Raw genomic sequence first — 22,840 nt, forward strand, 5'->3', positions numbered from 1 at the left:
AGTCCTTAACTTTTTTTTCTTGCTCTCCCTGTGCTTACAAGCACAATACTGCACGAAGGAATTTATAATTAGAAGCATGACTCATAATAGCCAGAAACTGCAGTGATGTCTTCAGAGGAAATGACATTTCCATACCCTTCAGAGGTAGTTTCAATCTGCATTTCATGCCAATCTTCTGACATACTCATTTTCTTTTTTATCCACCAGGAGCACAGATCTAATGTTAAGACATGGCCATTAGCAAATCCAGAGGAGGAAACAGGGCATACCCGAGTGCAAACATTTGGATCCCAGAAAATAAGAAAGTAACAGCTTCCACCTTCTCAATTACTTTCACCAAGAGATAAAGTTCACCAACTGTAAGAGAGGGAATGATGTGACGTTCCTTCAAGCTGTGGAACAAATCTATATAATGCTCCTGGCACAGCACCACTCTGCTTAATCCGTAGATGTCTGCAAGAAAGCCAAGCCCTCTGAAGAGTTACTCACAGAGAAAGATTTGAGAGAAGCTGAAGAAGGAGCGACAAGAGGAAACCACAGCGCGATTTTGGGTCGAAAGGCTTAAGAAATTAGTGAAATGTTCCACATGATCAGTCAGAGCTCTCTCTCTTTTTTGAGATGAGAGACTGATGTACAGTCACAGAAGGGAAAAAAGGAAACAGCTGCATCTATGTCTGCTTTGTATTCCTAGTGGGAAGATATCATGGCCACAGAAAGCATGAAGAACAATGACAGCCTCAGGTAAATAACTGATGTAAAACTTCCCGATAAAAGTAGACTTGTGAGCATTATCGGATCTTCCTCCTTGTTTTCCATGGGGGGGAAATGGGGCAGATGTGAACACACACACGCACACACACACAGGATTGCACGTAACATCAAACTATGGTTTGGTTCCATGGTGACAAACCCTGGGCCTGTGCTTCTGCACTTGCACTTTCCCCTTTTATCCCTCTTCCCGACCTTTTGTACTTTGCTTAGTTACTCCTTGTTTGTGAGAAATTATGATTTCCCATTACACCCCAAACACCAAACTATGGTTTTGCACTTGCCCTGCAACCCAGGATTGTAAACCAGGGCAAATCCGTGGTTTGGGAGCATATGTGAGTGGGTAATGTATGAACCCTCTGCTCTCAAGGTACAGTTGCAATATCAGTAGGGCTGGGCGATATCTGATTTTCAACACTGTGATATATTATCATCTAAACATCACAATATGCTAATATATCACGATGTCTGAAATAAGGAATTGAGCTATGTAGAGGCATTGGCTGGTATCCTGCACTGTGATTTTTGCTGGTGCCTGCTCTTGTGATTTGCTGCCCGCTGCAGGAGGCAGGGAAGACATGGGCCAGCAGAGATAACAGGGGCTGCAGGAATTGAGAGAAGCATTGGCTGGATTCACGGTTTTTCGCACATTGTGATTTTTGCATAGCACACACACGCACACGCACACACACACACACACACACACACACACACACACATCATGATTCACGATATACTGCAAGGTCAAAAATTATGAACCAAGATCACGATATGGACTTCAAACTGGTTTTGGACAATATACTGATATATTGTGCAACCCTAAATAAATACTTCCATATAGGCTGCTTCTTGTCTATCTGATTGTTATCCCACTCTTTCGTGATTATACCATCACTTTTCTAGCTGCGAAAATTCCGATAAGTGACAAAAATGGCAATGGAAAGTGTACCATTAGCTGTCAGTTTCATCCAACCTCTGTGTTGACATATCAGGATGAATGCTCAGTAAACTACAGGTCTGGAAGCTCCCCTAGATTGGGTTAAGAGACATAGGAACATAGGAAGCAACCTGAATCAGGCCAAGACTGGAAGTGGCTCCTCTGGGTTTCAGATAGGAGATACTCCAAGCCCTACTTGGAGACACCTGGGACAGAATCTGGGCGTTCTGTATGCAAAGCACATACTCTACCACTGGGCTACGGCCCTTCCTGGTCATCTCACTGCCCCCCCTCCCCAAATCCTAGGAGCTGTAGTTTTGTGAGAACTTATAAGCTTCAACAGCACCTTCTCCAGACTAGGTTTCCCACAATTTTTCAAGGTTCTTGTGTAGCTTGCAAGTAAGCAATCCTCAGTGAAATCATAGAATCATAGAACTGTAGTGTTGGAAGGGACACTGTGGATCATCTAGTCCAACCCTCTGCAATGCAGGAATATGCAGCTGTCCCATATGGGGATCGGAGCTGCAACCTTGATGTTATCAGCACCATGCTCAAGCCAAATAAGCTATCCAGTGGATTTTAGCTTCCATATCTTGCTTGAGTATTGATCAGAATGTATGCCTCCCTAAAAACACAATGAATCTATGTCACGATCCTAAACATGGCACATTAGCCTGCAAAACTAGTGTAAATGTCACATTTTTGACATTATATTGGTGCACAGTTGGTATAACTATTCTAAGCACTCACAGCTTGGCTATTGGTTCTAAGCATGCAGGATTGAATCCATTAATTTCTCATTGGTTTCAACAGGTCTAATCATGAGAGCCAGTGTGGTGTAGTGGTTAAGAGCGGTGGACTCGTAATCTGGGGAGCCGGGTTTGCGTCTCCGCTCCTCCACATGCAGCTGCTGGGTGACCTTGGGCTAGTCACACTTCTCTGAAGTCTCTCAGCCCCACCCACCTCACAGGGTGTCTGTTGTGGGGGAGGAAGGGAAAGGAGAATGTTAGCCGCTTTGAGACTCCTTCGGGTAGGGATAAAGCGGGATATCAAATCCAAACTCTTCTTCTTCTTCTTCTTCTTCTTCTTCTTCTTCTTCTTCTTCTTCTTCTTCTTCTTCTTCTTCTTCTTCTTCTTCATGAGGCAGTTCTAATCTTATTCTCTTGACAGTAAATTGTTTAAACAGGTTTTCACATGGTATTTATGGTATTAACATGGTATTTATATATTTATGACTCCATTCCTGCTGCTGTTATTTTTGCATAGTAAATAGCCCCACCCCTTTCACATTGCTGATCACAGTAAACTTTATTCCTGAATTTAATGCATGAAACGAAAATGGATAAATCAATATGTGGGTGGGGGGCAGCAGGGGGGAAATAGCTGAACTTCGGTGACCACAACCTTTGGAAAGCATTAGCTAACTCCTTAGTTTTATAAAAGATTGATATAACATTAAAGTGCTTGTTTTATCTTACTTAAATATTTAGTGGGGGACCACTTAACTACCGGTAGTTTTATGGTTTTATTTGGAAGGCTTTCAATGATAAAAGCTTTAGATCCATGTGCTGCTCACCCACCTTCTAAACTGACAACCAGAAAACAGGGTATGTCTGGAATTCACAATGAATAGTACAAATTGCAATACTTACATAAAACAATGTGTATGTTTTGTTACTGTCACAAGGACAGAGAAAAGATATGTATACCTTGGGTGTTTTGTTCTTCTTGGGACCAAACTGCATATTGCACTGGACTTCTGTGGGCATATCTCCCAGCATTTTCTTTGTTAATAAAACAGAGGTGTAGTAGCCTGCCACTTTGAAAAGAATTGTTGTGCTTAACCTACTTTTCTCCTCCTGGAGCAAAGAGTAGCAGGGAGGAGGGGGTGTTCATTCAGAAAATAGTGCACCGGGAAAAGGGTCAAACATCTCCCCCAGCACCATAGCTGTCAAGTCTCCCGTTTTTCGCGGGAAACCCCGTATTTAAATCCGTTTCCCGTTGTTATCCCGAATGGCAAAATATCCCGTAATTCCCCCGGATGGCCGAAATGCGCAGAAGCAATTTCTGGTGCCCAGACATGCGGACACGGGCAGCCCGGCACCGGAAGTCGCTTCTGCACATGTCTGGACATGTGCAGAAGCGACTTCCGGTGCCGCTCTGCCCATGTCTGGGCACTGGAAATCGGGCAGAGCCAGCACCAAAGTCGCTTCCGCGCGTGTCTGGACATGCACAGAAGCGACTTCCGGTGCCGCGCCGCTGCTGATCCCTTATTTTCCAATCCGGAAGTTGACAGCTATGCCCAGCACAGCTTCTCTGATCAAACTGACATGGTTGCTTGTCATTTAAAAACAACAACAAATGGTCTAATTGAGGACCTCCCCCATAGCATGATTTAGTCCTTGGTCATGGACTGAAATAGAAGCTGGCCACAGAGGTTGGAATTCATGGGACACAGATGTTGGAGCAAGGGAGAGGAATTGGGATCTGTGGAAAGATCTTTTCTCCCAGCCAATGGAAGGCCCTCCTCCTGCTTCAGGCCCACATGCTGTTTTCTCAATCTTTAGAGGTTCAGTCCTGGAATTGAAGCATTTCATTTTTGTGATTCAACAGATCGATTGATAGTTCTATTAGATCACAGGCATGTCCATGACACCTGTCCATGAAGAATCTGCACAGGGTTAGTAAGTTTTGGCAGCTGCGAAAATGTTAGCTGTAATAATAAATTAATGTCCACTGTGAGATATTAAACAAGATATTGGCTCAAGCCCTAAGACAACTTTTTTTTAAAAAAAGAAAAGAATGAATACCTGACTAGGGAAACCATGAATTCTTATACTAATCCCACGTCAAACATGTAAAAGCGTTTCAGTTCTGGATGAGACTTCAGCAGTCATTTCTGCACTCGGGTTTGATTTCAGTGTCAATTTATTTATATATCATATTTTCCACAAATACATCTGTGCTAAAAACAGTTCACATTAAAAAACAATATATATATATATTCTGGTACAGTATAAGAATGCAATGTACGGTAATAAAAAGTATACTATCACTGTAACATCACAACAAAAGAATGATCAACAATTAAGAGTTCATTAACATACATCAAATTTTGAGTACGCATAAAGTCAAAGGTGCTACACCCAATATGCCAGCAAGTTTGGAAAACTCAGCAATGGCCAGAGGATTGGAGAAGATCAGTCTACATCCCAATTCCAAAGCAGGGCAGTGCCAAAGAATGCTCCAACTACCGCACAATTGCGCTCATTTCACACGCTAGCAAGGTTATGCTTAAAATTCTACAAGGCAGGCTTAAGCAGTATGTGGACCGAGAACTCCCAGAAGTGCAAGCTGGATTTCGAAAGGGCAGAGGAACCAGAGACCAAATAGCAAACATGCGCTGGATTATGGAGAAAACTAGAGAGTTCCAGAAAAACGTCTACTTCTGCTTCATTGACTATGCAAAAGCCTTTGACTGTGTTGACCACAGCAAACTATGGCAAGTTCTTAAAGAAATGGCAGTGCCTGATCACCTCATCTGTCTCCTGAGAAATCTCTATGTAGGACAAGAAGCTACAGTTAGAACTGGATATGGAACAACTGATTGGTTCAAAATTGGGAAAGGAGTACGACAAGGTTGTATATTGTCTCCCTGCTTATTTAACTTATATGCAGAATTCATCATGCGAAAGGCTGGACTAGATGAATCCCAAGCCGGAATTAAGATTGCCGGAAGAAATATCAACAACCTCAGATATGCAGATGACACAACCTTGATGGCAGAAAGCGAGGAGGAATTAAAGAACCTTTAAATGAGGGTGAAAGAGGAGAGCGCAAAATATGGTCTGAAGCTCAACATCAAAAAAACCAAGATCATGGCCACTGGTCCCATCACCTCCTGGCAAATAGAAGGGGAAGAAATGGAGGCAGTGAGAGATTTCACCTTCTTGGGCTCCTTGATCACTGCAGATGGTGACAGCAGTCACGAAATTAAAAGACGCCTGCTTCTTGGGAGAAAAGCAATGACAAACCTAGACAGCATCTTAAAAAGCAGAGACATCACCTTGCCGACAAAGGTCCGTATAGTTAAAGCTATGGTTTTCCCAGTAGTGATGTATGGAAGTGAGAGCTGGACCATAAAGAAGGCTGATCGCCGAAGAATTGATGCTTTTGAATTGTGGTGCTGGAGGAGACTCTTGAGAGTCCCATGGACTGCAAGAAGATCAAACCTATCCATTCTGAAGGAAATCAGCCCTGAGTGCTCCCTGGAAGGACAGATCGTGAAGCTGAGGCTCCAATACTTTGGCCACCTCATGAGAAGAGAAGAATCCTTGGAAAAGACCCTGATGTTGGGAAAGATTGAGGGCACTAGGAGAAGGGGACGTCAGAGGACAAGATGGTTGGACAGTGTTCTCGAAGCTACGAACATGAGTTTGACCAAACTGCGGGAGGCAGTGCAAGACAGGAGTGCCTGGCGTGCTATGGTCCATGGGGTCACGAAGAGTCGGACACGACTAAACGACTAAACAACAACAAAGTCAAAGAAAAATAGTCAGTGGCTTCACATACAAGAGTAGCCCCAAAGCTGATGACATTGGCTCTTTAAAAAAAAAGCTGATTTCAAAGCTGTTGAAAGACCCCCAAACTGTAGGTACTGTAGCTCAGTGGTAGAGCACATACAGGTATATTGCATCCATGCATGTTTCAAAGTTCAATGCCCAGGCTGGCAGCAACTCCAGTTAAATGATTTAGCAGGTACTGTAATGTGAGAAACCTGTGTCTGAGAGCCTGGAGAGTTGTTGCCAGTCAGAGCAGCTTAGGTAGATAACCTCCTATGCAAAGGAAAAGTCTTCTATTAATACTTCACATTAGGAAGATCTTCATGCCACTTGATCTCAGAGACAAAACCATGGGGATGTTTTTATAAATTAAGCATTCTAATGTAAGCTGTTGTTGAGATATATTATTTACCCAGAACAAAATGCAAGCCAATCTATTAACCTCTAAAATTGTTTTGGGAGGTCGGGCAGTAGTTGTTTTTGATGTTTTTCATAATTTTGTTTGTATTCTAGTAGCTCGTTGCTGTGTGTTAAGTGTAGGCTAGTGTGTTAAGTGTAGGCTATTTTCTGCAACTTGACATTTTGTGTTGGTATGACAATTGCTTTGTAAGAGTTACACTGGTAAACAAGCTTCAACTTCAAGTCAGATTAAATAAATAAAGTTATATTGTCCTGTGAATGTACTAGAAATGAAGGGCACCAGATTTCTTCTGCCTTCCCTGGAATCTAGGGCAGAGATGGTGATGATGATGATAATATTTATTTATTAAAATAAATAAATGTGGTCCTCTCTGTATGTTATTGGACTCCAACTGCTGTCAGCCCCAGCCAGCATGGCCAATGGTCAGCAATGATGAGAGTGTAGTCTGACATACATAATGCTTTATCTGGGATTCCTGTATTGCAGGGGGTTGGACTAGATGCCCCTTGGGATCCTTTCCAGTTCTACAATTCTATTATTCTATTATCTGGAGGCCAAAGGGTCCCCATGAATTTCCCCCTCTGGATTTCTGATCCAAATTGTGGATAACCAAATCCTATCTTCTCCAGGGCCATTCTATTTTTCAAACAATGTTCTGAGGAGTAGTAGTTTATATTTCTGTTTTATTGTTGATGATGAATGTGCATGCTGACCTACATATGCCAGGTAGGGTTGACATGCTATGTGAGTTGAGCATGCATCTAGGGACTGCCAAGATTGCTTGCATTAACAGCAAATGTTCTGAGTGATTATTTATTTAAAGCATTTTTACCATGCTCTTCAGCTGAAAAGGCTCCCATAGTGGCTTACATGAGGTCAGTAACAAATACAGCAGCCCCACAAACAAGACATAAAGGCAAGAGCATGGGAAGGCTGGAAACTGCCTTATACTGTGTTAAACCACTGGCCCATGCAGCTCAGTACTGTCTCCATTGGCTTCCAGTGGCTTTCCAGAGTTTGAATTTGGGGCTTTGAGCATGCCAGGCAGAAGCTCTCTACTGAGCTATGGTCCTTCCCCTCTCCTGCTACTAATTGCTATTGGCATTTGGTGCCTCTGACTCTAGAGGATGCATGTAGCCACTTCTATCACATATTGACCAGCCTGTAAGTACTTTGTGATTCAAATAGTAACTTAAATCATCATGAAAGTCTTCTGCTGCTAGGAATATGAAATTTAAAAATAGTGGCATTAAAAAGCCATTGGAGAACTTGGTTTAGATATAAATGACTGAAATGTATGCACTGTTTATTGTAGTACAAAAAAGTTCCATAATAGCACGACATTGTTTCACATTTAAATGTGGTTGCTGAGTCATTGGCATTTTCCTGCCAGCACTGCAGAAGCAGCTGCAGTTGTAGGTCTCTTACTGCAGTAGATGTTTCGTTGCATTAGTAACCCCCAATTTATTCCCCAATGCTCACATTTATTCAGCCCCCGGATCTTTCCAATATGTTTATTTGTAGACATGTCCAGTAATACTTAAGATACAGTTGCAGATTATTGCAGTACATGGTTGATCTAAATAAGTACAAAAACCCCTAGTCATTAAGAATCAGTGTTATTTGCTAATGCCAACAAAAGGTCATTGGGCTCTTGGTTTTATGATAAAGCCCACAAAATTGCAGAGGACTCCACTTCCCCAGTTCTGGGTCGTGATTCAAGTTAGTGATTCAAGATGTTTAATGGGGCCAGGACACTTTAAGTCTTAAAGGACCAGATCATTAAATGAATATCTATGCATTTCCTTACCTTTGAAATACGGTAGTTATGGGGGGGGGATTCTTTCATCCACCCCTGTTGCATTTATGTACAGTGGTACCTCGGTTTATGAACACAATTGGTTCCGGAAGTCTGTTCATAAACTGAAGCGTTCATAAACTGAAGCAAACTTTCCCATTGAAAGTAATGGAAAGTGGATTAATCCGTTCCAGATGGGTCCGCAGAGTACTTAAACTGAAGCATTCATAAACTGAAGCATGGGTGTAATTGGTTCCGGAAGTCTGTTCATAAACTGAAGCGTTCATAAACTGAAGCGAACTTTCCCATTGAAAGTAATGGAAAATGAATTAATTCGTTCCAGATGGGTCCGCGGCGTTCATAAACCGAAAATTCATAAACCGAGGTGTTCATAAACCGAGGTTCCACTGTACGGTAAATTACATCAGCCCTGGGTATGTGTACTTCTTGTACTTGGCATTTTCTCAACAGCAAGAACACACATACTTTGTTTCATATTCTGTTCTTTATAAACTCTTCCAAGTGCACCAAAATGTCTGAATACACGCAATAATTCCTATGATGGGCTATCAAGTATCTTACTTTTGAGCTAAAATATTGATCTGTTTTGCGAATTGCCGAGACTTTAAATAGTTGCCAGCAAGAGGGATCTATGGCTGGCTCTTCTGGACCTACTGTTAACACTGCAAAATAATGCAACAGGGAGAAAAATCTTTGTCTCCACCACTTGAAGGGCATGTGTGGTACTCCTGCATTGTGAAAAGAAAATCTGAGCTGTCAGCTCTAAAATGTGCCAGATAGGGAGGCAGGAACAGAAGCCCGCATCAGTTCAAGTACTCCCTCTCCCCCACCTATCCTCTCAATTCCATCTCCACCTTATTAGAGCTGATAATATATAGGTGAGAGGAAGAGGGGGCTTCACAAGACATTGTGCACATGGTTCCTGCCTTAATCAAGGACTTTGCACAGGAAATCATGGCATTCTTAGTATGGCACAGGAAATCAGTGGGTGTGCTAAGAAAAGAACCCGTGGTTACTTATTTTCCTCTGATTGGGTATATTGGTAGTTGGAGAGAATTGCTGTTCTTTGCTGAACATGGATCCAAGTGTGGAACGCTGTCCATTACAAACATGATACTAAACGTATAAACTGCAGTGTAGAGCTGAATCATCTATTCAGCAGTTTGTGTGATTTTTGTAACAATATTTTTTATTCATTTGCATCTTTAAACAAAGTTGTGTCGAAGTGTATACAGGCAGTAACCACTTTGCACGTGTCCTCTTGACATATGACTGCCAATGCACGGCTCCTTTTGAACCCAGAAGAGGGCAGAATGGAAGCGGAATGGGCTTATGTGCGCTCCACTGACATGTGCAGAGGTCAGGAATAGAACCCTCACACAAAATGGTTGCCGCCTGTATACCAAAATTATTACAGTGGTGCCTCGACTTACGAATTTAATCCGTTCCGAAGGCACCTTTGTAAGTCAAAAAAATTGTAAGTCGAAAAACGCCATTGGAAACACGATTTCCCATAGGAATGCATTGAAAATGGAAAAATTCGTAAGTCGAAGCAACCCTATTGAAAAATTCGTAAGTCGAAAAATCCCTATCTAAAACCGCCATGGTTTTTTTTCCCGGATGTCGAGACATTCGTAAGCACACGGACATTACCCCCATTCGTAAATCAAAAAAATTGGTTGTTGAGTCGTTTGAGGTACCACTGTACAATTTTTACAGATACTGTATTAAATTATGTATAGTAATGTGTATTGCTTAGGTGACTGTATGTAAAAGGTATTTTGGATAAGGTTTCCTTAAGTTGTGGGGGAGTATGGAAGAATGCTACTTTTGATTTTTAAAAATTTACCTTAAGTCCAGAGACATAAAAAGGCTCTCTAATTCTATACTAAATAACCTTTCAGCATTAACTGGGTCTGATGTGCATAAAACAGTATCATCAGCATAAAGTTCAGGAATTTATTCCCTTGCATTGTATTCAGCAGTTTTCTTAGTCCATTTTACACCCTTATAAAGAGTGCCTATTAATTGAGTTTAAGGATTTAGATTTGGTGGACAGAGTGCCTGAAGAACTATGGATGGAGGCTCGTAACATTATACAGGAGGCAGCAACGAAAACCATCCCAAGGAAAAGGAAATGCAAGAAAGCAAAATGGCTATCCAACGAGGCCTTACAAATAGCGGAGGAGAGGAGGCAAGCAAAATGCAAGGGAGATAGGGAAAGATACAGGAAACTGAATGCAGATTTCCAAAAAACAGCAAGGAGAGACAAGAGGGTCTTCTTAAATGAGCAATGCAAAGAAATAGAGGAAAACAATAGAATGGGGAAAACCAGAGATCTGTTCAAGAAAATTGGAGATATGAAAGGAACATTTCGTACAAAGATTACCATAATCAAGGACAAAAGTGGTAAGGACCTAACAGAAGCAGAAGACATCAAGAAGAGGTGGCAGGAATACACAGAGGAATTATACCAGAAAGATATGGAGGTCTCGTACACCCCAGGTAGTGTGGTTGCTGACCTTGAGCCAGACATCTTGGAGAGTGAAGTCAAATGGGCCTTAGAAAGCACTGCTAATAACAAGGCCAGTGGAAGTGATGATATTCCAGCTGAACTATTTAAAATTTTAAAAGATGATGCTGTTAAGGTGCTACACCCAATATGCCAGCAAGTTTGGAAAACTCAGCAATGGCCAGAGGATTGGAGAAGATCAGTCTACATCCCAATTCCAAAGAAGGGCAGTGCCAAAGAATGCTCCAACTACCGCACAATTGCGCTCATTTCACACGCTAGCAAGGTTATGCTTAAAATTCTACAAGGCAGGCTTAGGCAGTATGTGGACCGAGAACTCCCAGAAGTGCAAGCTGGATTTCGAAAGGGCAGAGGAACCAGAGACCAAATAGCAAACATGCGCTGGATTATGGAGAAAGCTAGAGAGTTCCAGAAAAACGTCTACTTCTGCTTCATTGACTATGCAAAAGCCTTCGACTGTGTCGACCACAGCAAACTATGGCAAGTTCTTAAAGAAATGGGAGTGCCTGATCACCTCATCTGTCTCCTGAGAAATCTCTATGTGAGACAAGAAGCTACAGTTAGAACTGGATATGGAACAACTGATTGGTTCAAAATTGGGAAAGGAGTACGACAATGTTGTATATTGTCTCCCTGCTTATTTAACTTATATGCAGAATTCATCATGCGAAAGGCTGGACTAGATGAATCCCAAGCCGGAATTAAGATTGCCGGAAGAAATATCAACAACCTCAGATATGCAGATGACACAACCTTGATGGCAGAAAGCGAGGAGGAATTAAAGAACCTTTTAATGAGGGTGAAAGAGGAGAGCGCAAAATATGGTCTGAAGCTCAACATCAAAAAAACCAAGATCATGGCCACTGGTCCCATCACCTCCTGGCAAATAGAAGGGGAAGAAATGGAGGCAGTGAGAGATTTTACTTTCTTGGGCTCCTTGATCACTGCAGATGGTGACAGCAGTCACGAAATTAAAAGACGCCTGCTTCTTGGGAGAAAAGCAATGACAAACCTAGACAGCATCTTAAAAAGCAGAGACATCACTTTGCCGACAAAGGTCCGTATAGTTAAAGCTATGGTTTTCCCAGTAGTGATGTATGGAAGTGAGAGCTGGACCATAAAGAAGGCTGATCGTCGAAGAATTGATGCTTTTGAATTATGGTGCTGGAGGAGACTCTTGAGAGTCCCATGGACTGCTAGAAGATCAAACCTATCCATTCTTAAGGAAATCAGCCCTGAGTGCTCCCTGGAAGGACAGATCGTGAAGCTGAGGCTCCAATACTTTGGCCACCTCATGAGAAGAGAAGAATCCTTGGAAAAGACCCTGATGTTGGGAAAGATGGAGGGCACTAGGAGAAGGGGACGACAGAGGACGAGATGGTTGGACAGTGTTCTCGAAGCTACGAACATGAGTTTGACCAAACTGCGGGAGGCAGTGCAAGACAGGAGTGCCTGGCGTGCTATGGTCCATGGGGTCACGAAGAGTCGGACACGACTAAACGACTAAACAACAACAACAACATTAATTGAGTTGATAACCACTTTATAAAGCTTTCTATAAAGCATGAGCTTTACAACTGCTTTTATTCAAGACAACACTCAGATGTTTGGTCACTTGTGTTCATGTTAAATCCCATGGCAATTCATATGAATTAGTTTCTTTGTTCCATTCAGTGACTTGGACAAATTCCAGCTCAGGAAATCACATTCTACTTATTTTAATTCCCTTGGGGTTTCACTTAGATTTTTTAAAATTAAGCTTAAACTACTATTTGTGAGAAGGTAAAAACATCCGCAACTTGATTTTACTTGTTTGTGGGGATACACTAGAAAGATTGGCCATTGAAATTACTCTTTCTTAGGTCAAAAAGGGAATGTTAGTTTTAAAAAAGTGTTTTTTAGTTTGCAAACATAGAAATGATGTATCTGTATTTCAAATTTTAAATGTCTTTTTGAAAGACCCAATTGTATTTTCAAAATAAGATCCTGTATTTTGGATTAAGAATGCCTAACATTTTTTGAAAGCATGAGTGAAAGGATTATGTATTTCTTTTGCAGTTATATGAATGGAATAAAATTGTGCATGCTTGCTCAGAAAGAGTGGTTTTAAGCATGGAATCAAGTGGTGGGAATTAATTAATGGGATGTGAACTTTGGCATGATATGCTGCAGTCGAGGGGCTGACCAAGGATGTGATTTTTGAAGAGAGTGAAAATTAATGTACTGTATTGTACGTACCATTTGCTCCAGTAAGGATCAGTGCCCCTACGCTTTGACATGTTTTTAGTCTCAAAAGTCGTATTGACAGTTCATATTACAGGTAGGTAGCCGTGTTGGTCTGGATCGAAGTAAAATAAAAAAATTCCTTCAGTAGCACCTTAAAGACCAACTAAGTTTTTATTTTGGTATGAGCTTTCGTGTGCATGCACACTTCTTCAGATATCTGAAGAAGTGTGCATGCACACGAAAGCTCATACCAAAATAAAAACTTAGTTGGTCTTTAAGGTGCTACTGAAGGAATTTTTTTATTTGACAGTTCATAATTCATGATAATGTGTTTCTATATGGGGATATATGCACATGAGTGCAAAAAAGCACATTAAAGTTAACTTAAAATGGCTCATAAAGTATGTACAGTACAAAGATATTGCTGCCCCTTGTCTGAATTGTTTCAAAATTGTGCTATTTCTAGGGCACTTGCTGAGGATGCAGGTTGATACTGGGGCTTACTCAGGAACATAGGAAGCTGCCTTTGAGCTCTCATACCAAGTCAAGACTGGGCCATCTACCTTAGCATTATACACACTGACAGGCAGCAGGATTTAAGACTGGGGTCTCTCCCAGCCCAATTTGGAGATGGCCAGGATTGAACCTGGGCTCTTCTGCATTCAAAGCAGATGCTCTGCCCCTGAGTTATGGCCCTGTCCCATATTTACTTCTGAACAAACATGCTCAAGGTCTCTTTGAAACTTGCACACTACTCCCACCGCCCAATTATATCTGCAAAGATGTCTAGATACTGAACTGAAAAAGAAATTATGTGCTTTTTTGTCAGTGGTAATCCTGGGGAAAGATGCTATCAGGGCAATTTACATGTACTGTACACCCTCATGAAAAGCAGGCTTTTAAAAAATGTCCCCGCTGCAATTAACGAGCTCCCTGCAGTGACAGGAGCATTTGTCTGACAAGAGCAGAGGCGGAAGCCACTTTCTGAGAAGAAGAAAGTGGGGTGCACTGCATGCAGTAAGGAGAGTTCTGGAAGGGTAGAGCATCACCTTTGCATTCAGGTCTCTGGCTCAACCCTCGCTCGGCATCTCCCTAGTGGGGTTGGGAGAGACCCCTTGCCTCAAACGCTGGAGTGCTACTGCCAGCCAGGGTCGACAACACGGGGGCTATTATACACGGACCAAATGACTGTATTCTGTACGCGGCAGTTCCCTACGTTCCTAGCAGCGTCTGCGCGGCGCGCATTTCCCGCCTTTGTTCACGGGGGACAAGCGCGGCAGAAGAGGGCGTGGGTCCTCTGCGCACGCTGCGTCGCAGGGCGAGCGGGCGGGCGCTTCGTGAGGAGATTTATTGCCACGATTACTATTGCTTTTAACGAAGCGTCTGCGGATCTGTCTGCAGGGACGGGGCTCTCATCCTGCGTTTGCCGGCCCTCCCCGCCCCTTCCTTCCACGCCGACTTGCCCCTCGACCCTCTTCCTCGGCGGCGGCGGCGGCAGCAAGCCCAGCTTTTCCCTCCTCCCTCCCTCCCTTCCTTCGTCCCTCCCCTGCGGCGGAGAATCGCCTCGCGCCTCCCTCAGCCGACGGTTGCTGCCCGTCCTCCTCAGGGCAAGTCCCCACCCCTTCCCCATGTGCGGAACCGGCGTCGCCAGGAGGAGGAGGCGCGCTGAGAGAGAGGCCTGGCAGGCGTCGCGGCTAACGGTCTTTTTCTAATCTGGCGGGCGCGAGCGGCGCCGCTTCGAGCTGCCTGTCACGGACGGAGCGGGCCTGGCTCGCGCGGAGGAGGCCGGGCGGCGGGGCATGTGAGTGAGGCCGGGCGGCGGGCGGGCTGCGCGCTTCGGGGCGAGGGAGAAAGGGGTGGGTCGGGGGTCGGCTGGCTTCTCTCCGCCCCCTCGAGGCTCTTCCCGACCTTCTTTTTACTCAGGAAGGAGTGGGACCTAGGATTGGGCTACATGTGTCGTGCAAGGGGGCGGGAAGCACACACCACACACCCGCGTGGTGCCTTCAAGTCTTGCAGCTTGGTTGTGTCGAGCTTTCACGGGCCGCAGACTCGATGGATACTGAAGGTCGATCGTGTGCGTGCCTCCCTGCCTGCCTTTCTGCCTTGTTTATCCCGTGCGAGCATCCACACACACCTTACAATCCTCACTTTCCATATCTGCTTCATGCAGCTGACGTTATTGGCAGTGGACCAAGAATGCTTCTGCAGCTATAAGTGTGTTCAACTTGTTGCCTGACACAGGACTCTTGCTGAGTATCCCGTTCTTGGTTGGGCAGCAGGACTGGGTGCTGGGCATAAGGGGCATTACAGGGCATCTCAACTATAATGTAGTGAATAGAGCAGAACGGAAGGTGAGAAGTAGGGTGGCACCGAATTTGTTGAAATTTGAAAGACCAGATTTTGCCCCTGGTGTATTGTGGTGGTGTAAGGGCCAGATAAAGTAATTCTTAAGAAGGAAACTTAAAGATCATAGCTATCATATAGGTTTTCATCAACTGACTTTTACTTAGAGTAGTCCCATTGAAATTAATATACCTAAGTTAATCATGGCTATTAATTTCTACTCGTAGCAAAAGTTAGTTGAAGTCAATCCGTAACGTATAACCATGATTGAAATACTTTGTCACTTGTACAACTTGTATACAGTGAGATTACACATGATGTACCAGTCTTAGAATACAGCCTTGTGCTCTGTTTCAAAAAGATTTTAATAAAACTGAAGAAGGTACAAAAACATCTGCTAAAGTGATCAAGGGTTAGGGCATATTTCCTGCAAAGAAAAACAAACACTTGGTGCTTTGGTTAACAGCTATGGAGTTCAGTGGCTGTAGGCTTCTGAACATAATTTAAGGAGCAGAATTTGTAACCCCTTTCTGATAATATTAGAGTCATTCAATGGAATTGATTGAAAATAGGTTTATGACACAGCGCATAGAGTACTTTAATTACAGCATTTGATAAAGGCCGCTATCTTGGATGGTTTTAGTAGTTCATAGGTAATACACATAGGTAGTTTCTAATAAGAAAGGATGTCTAGCTCTGCTTGGCTTTGTATTGATGTTTCCTTTCTCCATTCATTCAAATAAAATGCCCTCTCCTTTATTGTTGGTGTAGGACAGCCACAGTGACTGTGCTTCATGACTATGTGGGCTGCAGGACGTTTGAGGTGCCTTCTTCAGTGTCTGTGGCATCCATAAAAGAGTTAATTTATCCAGAGACGGGTTTTCCTGTAGCTGAGCAGTGTCTCTACCACAAGGGAAGAGAGGTAAGCTTCCTCAGTCTTCTGGAAATCTTCCAGATACCCTTTTTGAAGTAGTTTTGAAATTGTTACTTTCCTTCTGAGAAATACAAGAAAGCATTAATTGACAGATTAGCTAAATTATAAATTGTTGTATTAGTAAGGAGTATATTTTGATTATGGTTGATACTGATTTCAACATATAATCCCCTAAAAACGTCCTCCGTGTGTTTCATATTAATATATCATATTGACCAGTGTAGGAAAAGCTGTTTTGTACTGAATCAGACCACTGGTCCATGTTGCTCAATATTGTCCAGACTGACTAGCAGCAACGCCCCAGGGTTTCAGATAGGGCAGGCACGTCCAACAGGTAGATCGTGATCTACCGGTAGATCACTGGATGCCTGTGGTAGATCACTGGCTCCCCTCAAAGAAGCTCAACAACTTTGACTCCCCTAAAAAAGGTCAACAATTTTGACCTGAACCCCTAAAAAACGGGCTTTCCTCCCTAAAAAAGCTCAACCTGAACCCCCCAAAAATGGGGGTAGATCACTGCCTGTTTTTAACTCTCTGAGTAGATCGCAGTCTCTTGGGAGTTGGCCACCCTTGAGATAGGGGATATTCCCAGCTTGGACATGCTGAGAATTAAACCTAGAAACATTTGCATACATAGCAGATGCTGTGCCATTGAGCTATGAACCTTCCTCACATAGTCTTAAGAGACCTGGAAAGCAAGTCATTTGTTAGGGTAGCTTGTGATGTGCTGGTGGGTCTGGTCTTCTGCTCTTCCAGTGCAATAAGTAGGTCTTTACAATGAGCAGGGAAATGAGTGGGTGGTATCCAGTGATGCTGCTTCATGTGTGCAGTAGACTTCATGTGTGCCTAATGGAACTGATCTCCTGTGCAGCCCTCTGTGAACCCTCAAAATCTACTCCAGAAGGTCGGGGTATCTTCTGGAGCAGACTTGGGTGGGGGTGGGCATGGGGAGAGAACAGGAAGAAGATGTCTTCTTGTGTGAGTGTAATGCTTCTTGCACAGTGTTAGATATAGCCAGGTATCTCCAGAAAACCTGTGATGGCTGGGGGAGAATTCTTCAAATCTTAAGCTGTATTGGTTGAGGGCCCAGATTTTTAGAACTGATGATTTGGAGCTGGTGCTTCATATTTCAAGAAAGCATGTCTTTGATTTTTTTTAAAGTGTAGATGATGTTTACATAATGAGGATCTGCTCTGATTCAAATTATATGCAACTATATTTCATATAAATAGATACAATTATATATTTTATTGAATCAACTTACACTGATGAAGAAGAAAGCTTTTCTTTTTCTATGTCATATGGGGAAAGACAGCCCCATAGGCCAAATTAGGACCCTTACCGGGCCCAATTTGATCCAGAGGCCAGAAATTTCCCATGCCTGATAAATATAAATATATCCTGATAGATATTTACGGCAGCTCATTTGTTGACTGGTTATCTTCACAGGCTGAAGCAGTTTATATACTTTTGATATGTTGCATATTCAAGAATGCACAACATTAAAAAAAAACCTTTCCCTTTCAGTTATCAGACTGTGTTGAGGTTGGGGACCTTCAGACTTCTCAGAATCATGTATTTCTAAATCTTTTGTCAAAGGGCCTAAAAGGAGGAGGTATAGTAAATTACAATAAATCTTCCCTTTACCCTTGCATCTCTCATTTCTCCACTTTTTTTACTATTATTCATCTCTGCATATATTCATTTTTAAAACAAATCATTCAATTACAAAAACAGATTTCTGTCTAAAGGAAAAATTGCAGTGTACATTCCTGTATGAGTCAATTTATCTTATAGTGCAATGATTTAAGACATACATTTTTCTTTCAAATATTTTCAGCAATTTTATCCTTTTCATCAGTTTATAGTGTTACATTCCTAGCCTGTAATCTATGAATTAACAATCTGCAATACGAACCTGAAACTAATAATTGCAAGAGTAACAATTATGTGTCTTTTCTCCCTAAAACGAGTACATGACATTTTGCTTCTTCTGCATTTCTAGGTCGTTTTGGACAAACAACTCCACCGCTTGTTGATTTCCTTAAAGATATTTTAAGAAGATATCCAGAAGGAGGACAGATTCTTAAGGTACAGTGTAATAACATATTTTAAAATAAGGAATGCAAGGAAATTAAAGTAAGGAAAACATTTTAAAGTAAGAAAAAACAATACCTTGCTATAAATATGTTAATGAACAGTGCTTTGCACATTTTTAAATATGGAACTGGGGTACTGAATAACATTATTGATTCTGTTTTTCCTCCTGGTTTAGAAGGAAATTAAAAACTTCCATTTGTTATTTTACAGTACACCATGATTTCCCATTTCAACTGCTCACGGGAAACTATGGTGTGTCCAAACCATTGGGTTAGTTGTGTGTATGTGTGCCAACCAAGATATTAGACCATGATTTATTGATAGAAGCTGGAGCTTGTAATGTCTTCTCCTCATAAGTGAAGAGCAGGGTAAGAGGAGTCAGATACTTGGAAGCCTGAGGTTTGTTTTTGCTTGGGTAAAAGGTAAAGGGACCCCTGACCATTAGGTCCATTCGCGGACAACTCTGGGGTTGCGGCGCTCATCTGGCTTTATTGGCCGAGGGAGCCAGCATACAGCTTCCAGGTCATGTGGCCAGCATGACTAAGATGCTTCTGGCGAACCAGAGCAGCACATGGAAATGCCGCTTACCTTCCTGCTGGAGCGGTACCTATTTACCTACTTGCACTTTGACGTGCTTTCGAACTGCTAGGTTGGCAGGAGCAGGGACCGAGCAACGGGAGCTCATCCCGTCGCGGGGATTCAAACTGCCGACCTTCTGATCGGCAAGCCCTGGGTACATATTAAAAAATCATTGTTTTTTGTTGTATTTGAACTGTGCTTATAGTTTTGTTGACAAATTTTATATTTGTATATATATGGTAGTTTAAGGAGGTGTCACTATATAGGTTCCACATAGGATAAGAATCTCAGAATTTGAAGTGCTGATAATTTACAAAAAATATATGTTAACTATATGTTGCCCTTAAGTATGCTTGACCAGCATGGGAATAATGCCTTTACCAAAAAGTAATTGAAACATTTGGAACTTGAATGAGATATTAATGCCACCGTCTTCCGCTATGTTGTATCTTAGTCTATATTGCATCTAATCACTCCATCACAAGCAGAGTTGAATACAGTAGTCAAGTAGGATATCTGCTGATGTCATTTAATCCCATTTGCTAATTATTGCATATTTGTTTTGTTTTCAGGAATTGATTCAAAATGCAGAGGATGCTGGTGCCACAGAAGTTAAGTTTCTATATGATGAGACTCAGTATGGGACAGAGTCTCTGTGGTCTAAAGACATGGCACAATATCAGGGTAAGTTATCTTTTCCATATTTAATTTTCTTCTGAATTATTTGTTTTCTTGTAGTGTAGTGATATACTGAGGAGCATAGCTAACTCTAAAACAATGCAGCTAGGCTTACATCTAACATTTGGCTTTCAAAAACAGCTACGTATTTGGTTAGTAATCCAGTTGTATCAGTTTGTGGCTCAAGATAATTGGCTCTCGTCTTAAACTACCATTTAATCGATCTGTGCTATTGCTAGTTAGGTTTATTGTGAAAATGAATTAGAAACAAGTGTTTGGATCTTTAAAATATGTAATACTAGTCCAGAATTATAGAATCAGTTGGGGGTCAAAGTCAGTTTCCGTTTGTCTCAATATTCTTTATAGTACTCAGTAATTTAATTCTCAACAAATCTAAATATCTATGCTGTTTCCAAATGAGCCTATATTTTTTACATTTTCCATGTCTTTTCACCCCTTTAGGTCCTGCACTTTATGTATTCAACAATGCAGTTTTTACCCCTGAAGACTGGCATGGAATTCAGGAGATAGCAAGAAGCAGAAAGAAAGATGATCCTCTTAAAGTTGGAAGATTTGGAATTGGTTTTAATTCAGTTTATCACATTACAGGTAGTTACAATGCATTTTTTATGCTGCAGCATTAATGTTGCATTCTTTTTTTTGGGGGGGGGGGGAGAATGAACAGCACCTGTGCATTCACTTAAGGTTTGCTCCAAGTTTAAAAGTTGTTATTCTAGGTATGAGCTTGTATAAAGGGAAGAAAAATCCGCCAAAAGTAGTTTCATTTAAAACATTTATTGTGTGCTTTGTAGAATTTTTGTCCCCTGAGCATTGGAGAAAGACTGTGGGTTCTGTGGTGTTTACTTTTCCTGTTATTAGTAGTGGTTTCTTCTTTTCCTACTTAATTTAATGTACAGTGGTGCCTCGCTAGAAGAAATTAATTCGTTCCACGGGTCTTTTCTTATAGCAAAAAATTCGTCTAGCGAATCCCATAGGAATGCATTGAATTTTTTTGAATTTTTTTTTGCCCATAGGAACGCATTAATTGAATTTCAATGCATTCCTATGGGAAACCGCGATTCGCTAGACGAATTTTTCATAAAACGCATTCATCTAGCGAGGTAACCTCCGCTCGAAAAATCCTTTCGTTAAGCGGAAATTTCGTTAAGCAGGGCATTCGTTAAGCGAGGCACCACTGTATGTGTTAGAGTGTTGTATAGGTAATAATTGAAGAGATTTTAAGGCTTTTGTTGTTGTAGACTTCTAAACAAGCTGTTCATATTTTTTTTGCTTCTATTTTGTAGATGTTCCTAGTATATTCAGTGGTGACCAAATTGGAATGCTGGACCCTCATCAAACACTTTTTGGACCCCATGAATCAGGTCAATGTTGGAATCTAAAGGATGACATCAAAGAAATTAATGAGTTGACAGACCAGTTTAAGCCTTTTGTTGGTGTGTTTGGAAGCACTAAGGAAACCTTCAATACTGGTCATTTCCCTGGTACATTCTTTCGTTTCCCTCTTCGCCAGCAGCCTTCCCAGTTAAGTAGCAATCTGTACAACAAGGAAAAGGTTCTTGAATTATTTGAATCCTTCAGAGCAGATGCAGATACAGTACTTCTCTTCCTTAAAAGTGTGCAAGATGTCTCATTACACGTTAGGGAAGCTGATGGGACTGAGCGACCAATTTTTAGAGTCACTGCCAGTGAGAATAAAGCTCTGAAGCATGAAAGACCCAACTCAATCAAGATTCTGGGAAATGCAATAAGCCAATATTGTAAAGGTGTTCCGAGTAATAGTATAACATGTGTGACATACCACATAAACATAGTTTTAGAAGATGAGTGTGTTAAAGATGCACAGAAGACATCATGGTTGGTATGTAACAGTGTTGGAGGACGAGGAATATGCAATGAATTGGACTCTTTGGCTGATGACTTGAAGTATATTCCAACTATTGGCATAGCAATGTCTTTATCAAGTGATGGAGAGGGAAAAGGAGCTGCAGCAGAGTTTTCAGGAAGAGCATTTTGTTTTCTTCCGTTACCTCCTGGCGAGGAAAGTAAGACAGGACTTCCAGTTCACGTGAGTGGGTTTTTTGGCCTTACAGATAACAGAAGAAGTATCAAATGGCGAGAGCTTGATCAGTGGCGAGATCCAGCAGCCCTGTGGAATGAGCTGCTTGTGGCCAGTGTGGTCCCCAAAGCATATGCAACACTTGTATTGGAAGCAATTAAACGAATGGAAACAGAAAAGAATTCAGATTTCCCACTGTCAGCTGAGAGAATTTATAGATTATGGCCACACAAAAACAAAACAAAAGTTCACTGGCAGCCAATTATAGAACCTCTTTTGAATGAGTTGTTCCAGAATGAAGTTATTTACTCGATCACTGATAACTGGATAAAGGTTGAGGAGGTATATTTTTCAGAAATGGATGAGAGTTTGGAATACACCCAAGCTGTGCTAATCTACCTCCAGGTCTCAGGGAAAGAGGTTGCTAAGGTACCAGACAATATTGCTAATGCAGTTGACCTGATGGTTTCTAGTACAAAACCTGTGAAAAAAGTGACTCCTGGTACAGTGCGGCAAGTATTAAGGCAATCTGGACACAAGGGACCAGCTGATGAAAAGCTTCATGTCTTAGATTTTGTGCTTAGTGATGGAAACTACAGTGAGCTTATTGGACTGGAGCTTTTACCATTACAAAATGGGAATTTTATTTCATTCTCTTCATCTACATCAGATCAGGATGCAATTTATATAACTTCAGAAAGTTTCCCAAGGTATAACATGCATTTTCTAGCATATTTTTTATAATGGTGTAATTTTTTTATTTAAATGTTACTCTGTATAGTTCACAGAGTATAACATACAGTTCTGTACAATGGAGTCACAGAACTATGCATGTCTTCCTTTTGTGAGCTGGGAATGGAGGC

At 41.8% G+C, this 22,840-nt stretch overlaps 1 protein-coding gene across 3 annotated transcripts in view; it reads left to right on the forward strand.

Annotated features, from left to right (window-relative positions):
• The first annotated feature begins 211 nt into the window (after window positions 1-211).
• The window catches only part of SACS (sacsin molecular chaperone), a 40,715-nt gene continuing 18,086 nt past the window's right edge, over window positions 212-22,840 (forward strand). The window contains exons 1-7 of one of the 3 annotated variants that reach the window (XM_060273828.1): window positions 212-741; window positions 16,381-16,531; window positions 18,071-18,158; window positions 18,549-18,634; window positions 19,795-19,906; window positions 20,363-20,509; window positions 21,205-22,687. In XM_060273828.1, coding sequence (XP_060129811.1) covers window positions 704-741; window positions 16,381-16,531; window positions 18,071-18,158; window positions 18,549-18,634; window positions 19,795-19,906; window positions 20,363-20,509; window positions 21,205-22,687 — 2,105 coding nt within the window. In that variant the 5' untranslated portion in view covers window positions 212-703. Of the gene's footprint in view, window positions 742-14,921; window positions 15,068-16,380; window positions 16,532-18,070; window positions 18,159-18,548; window positions 18,635-19,794; window positions 19,907-20,362; window positions 20,510-21,204; window positions 22,688-22,840 lie in introns of those variants that run through there. The other 2 variants (XM_035114736.2, XM_035114738.2) reach the window with 2 other exon arrangements.

This window comes from Zootoca vivipara, chromosome 4, assembly GCF_963506605.1.
Source record: "Zootoca vivipara chromosome 4, rZooViv1.1, whole genome shotgun sequence".
NCBI lineage: Eukaryota > Metazoa > Chordata > Lepidosauria > Squamata > Lacertidae > Zootoca > Zootoca vivipara.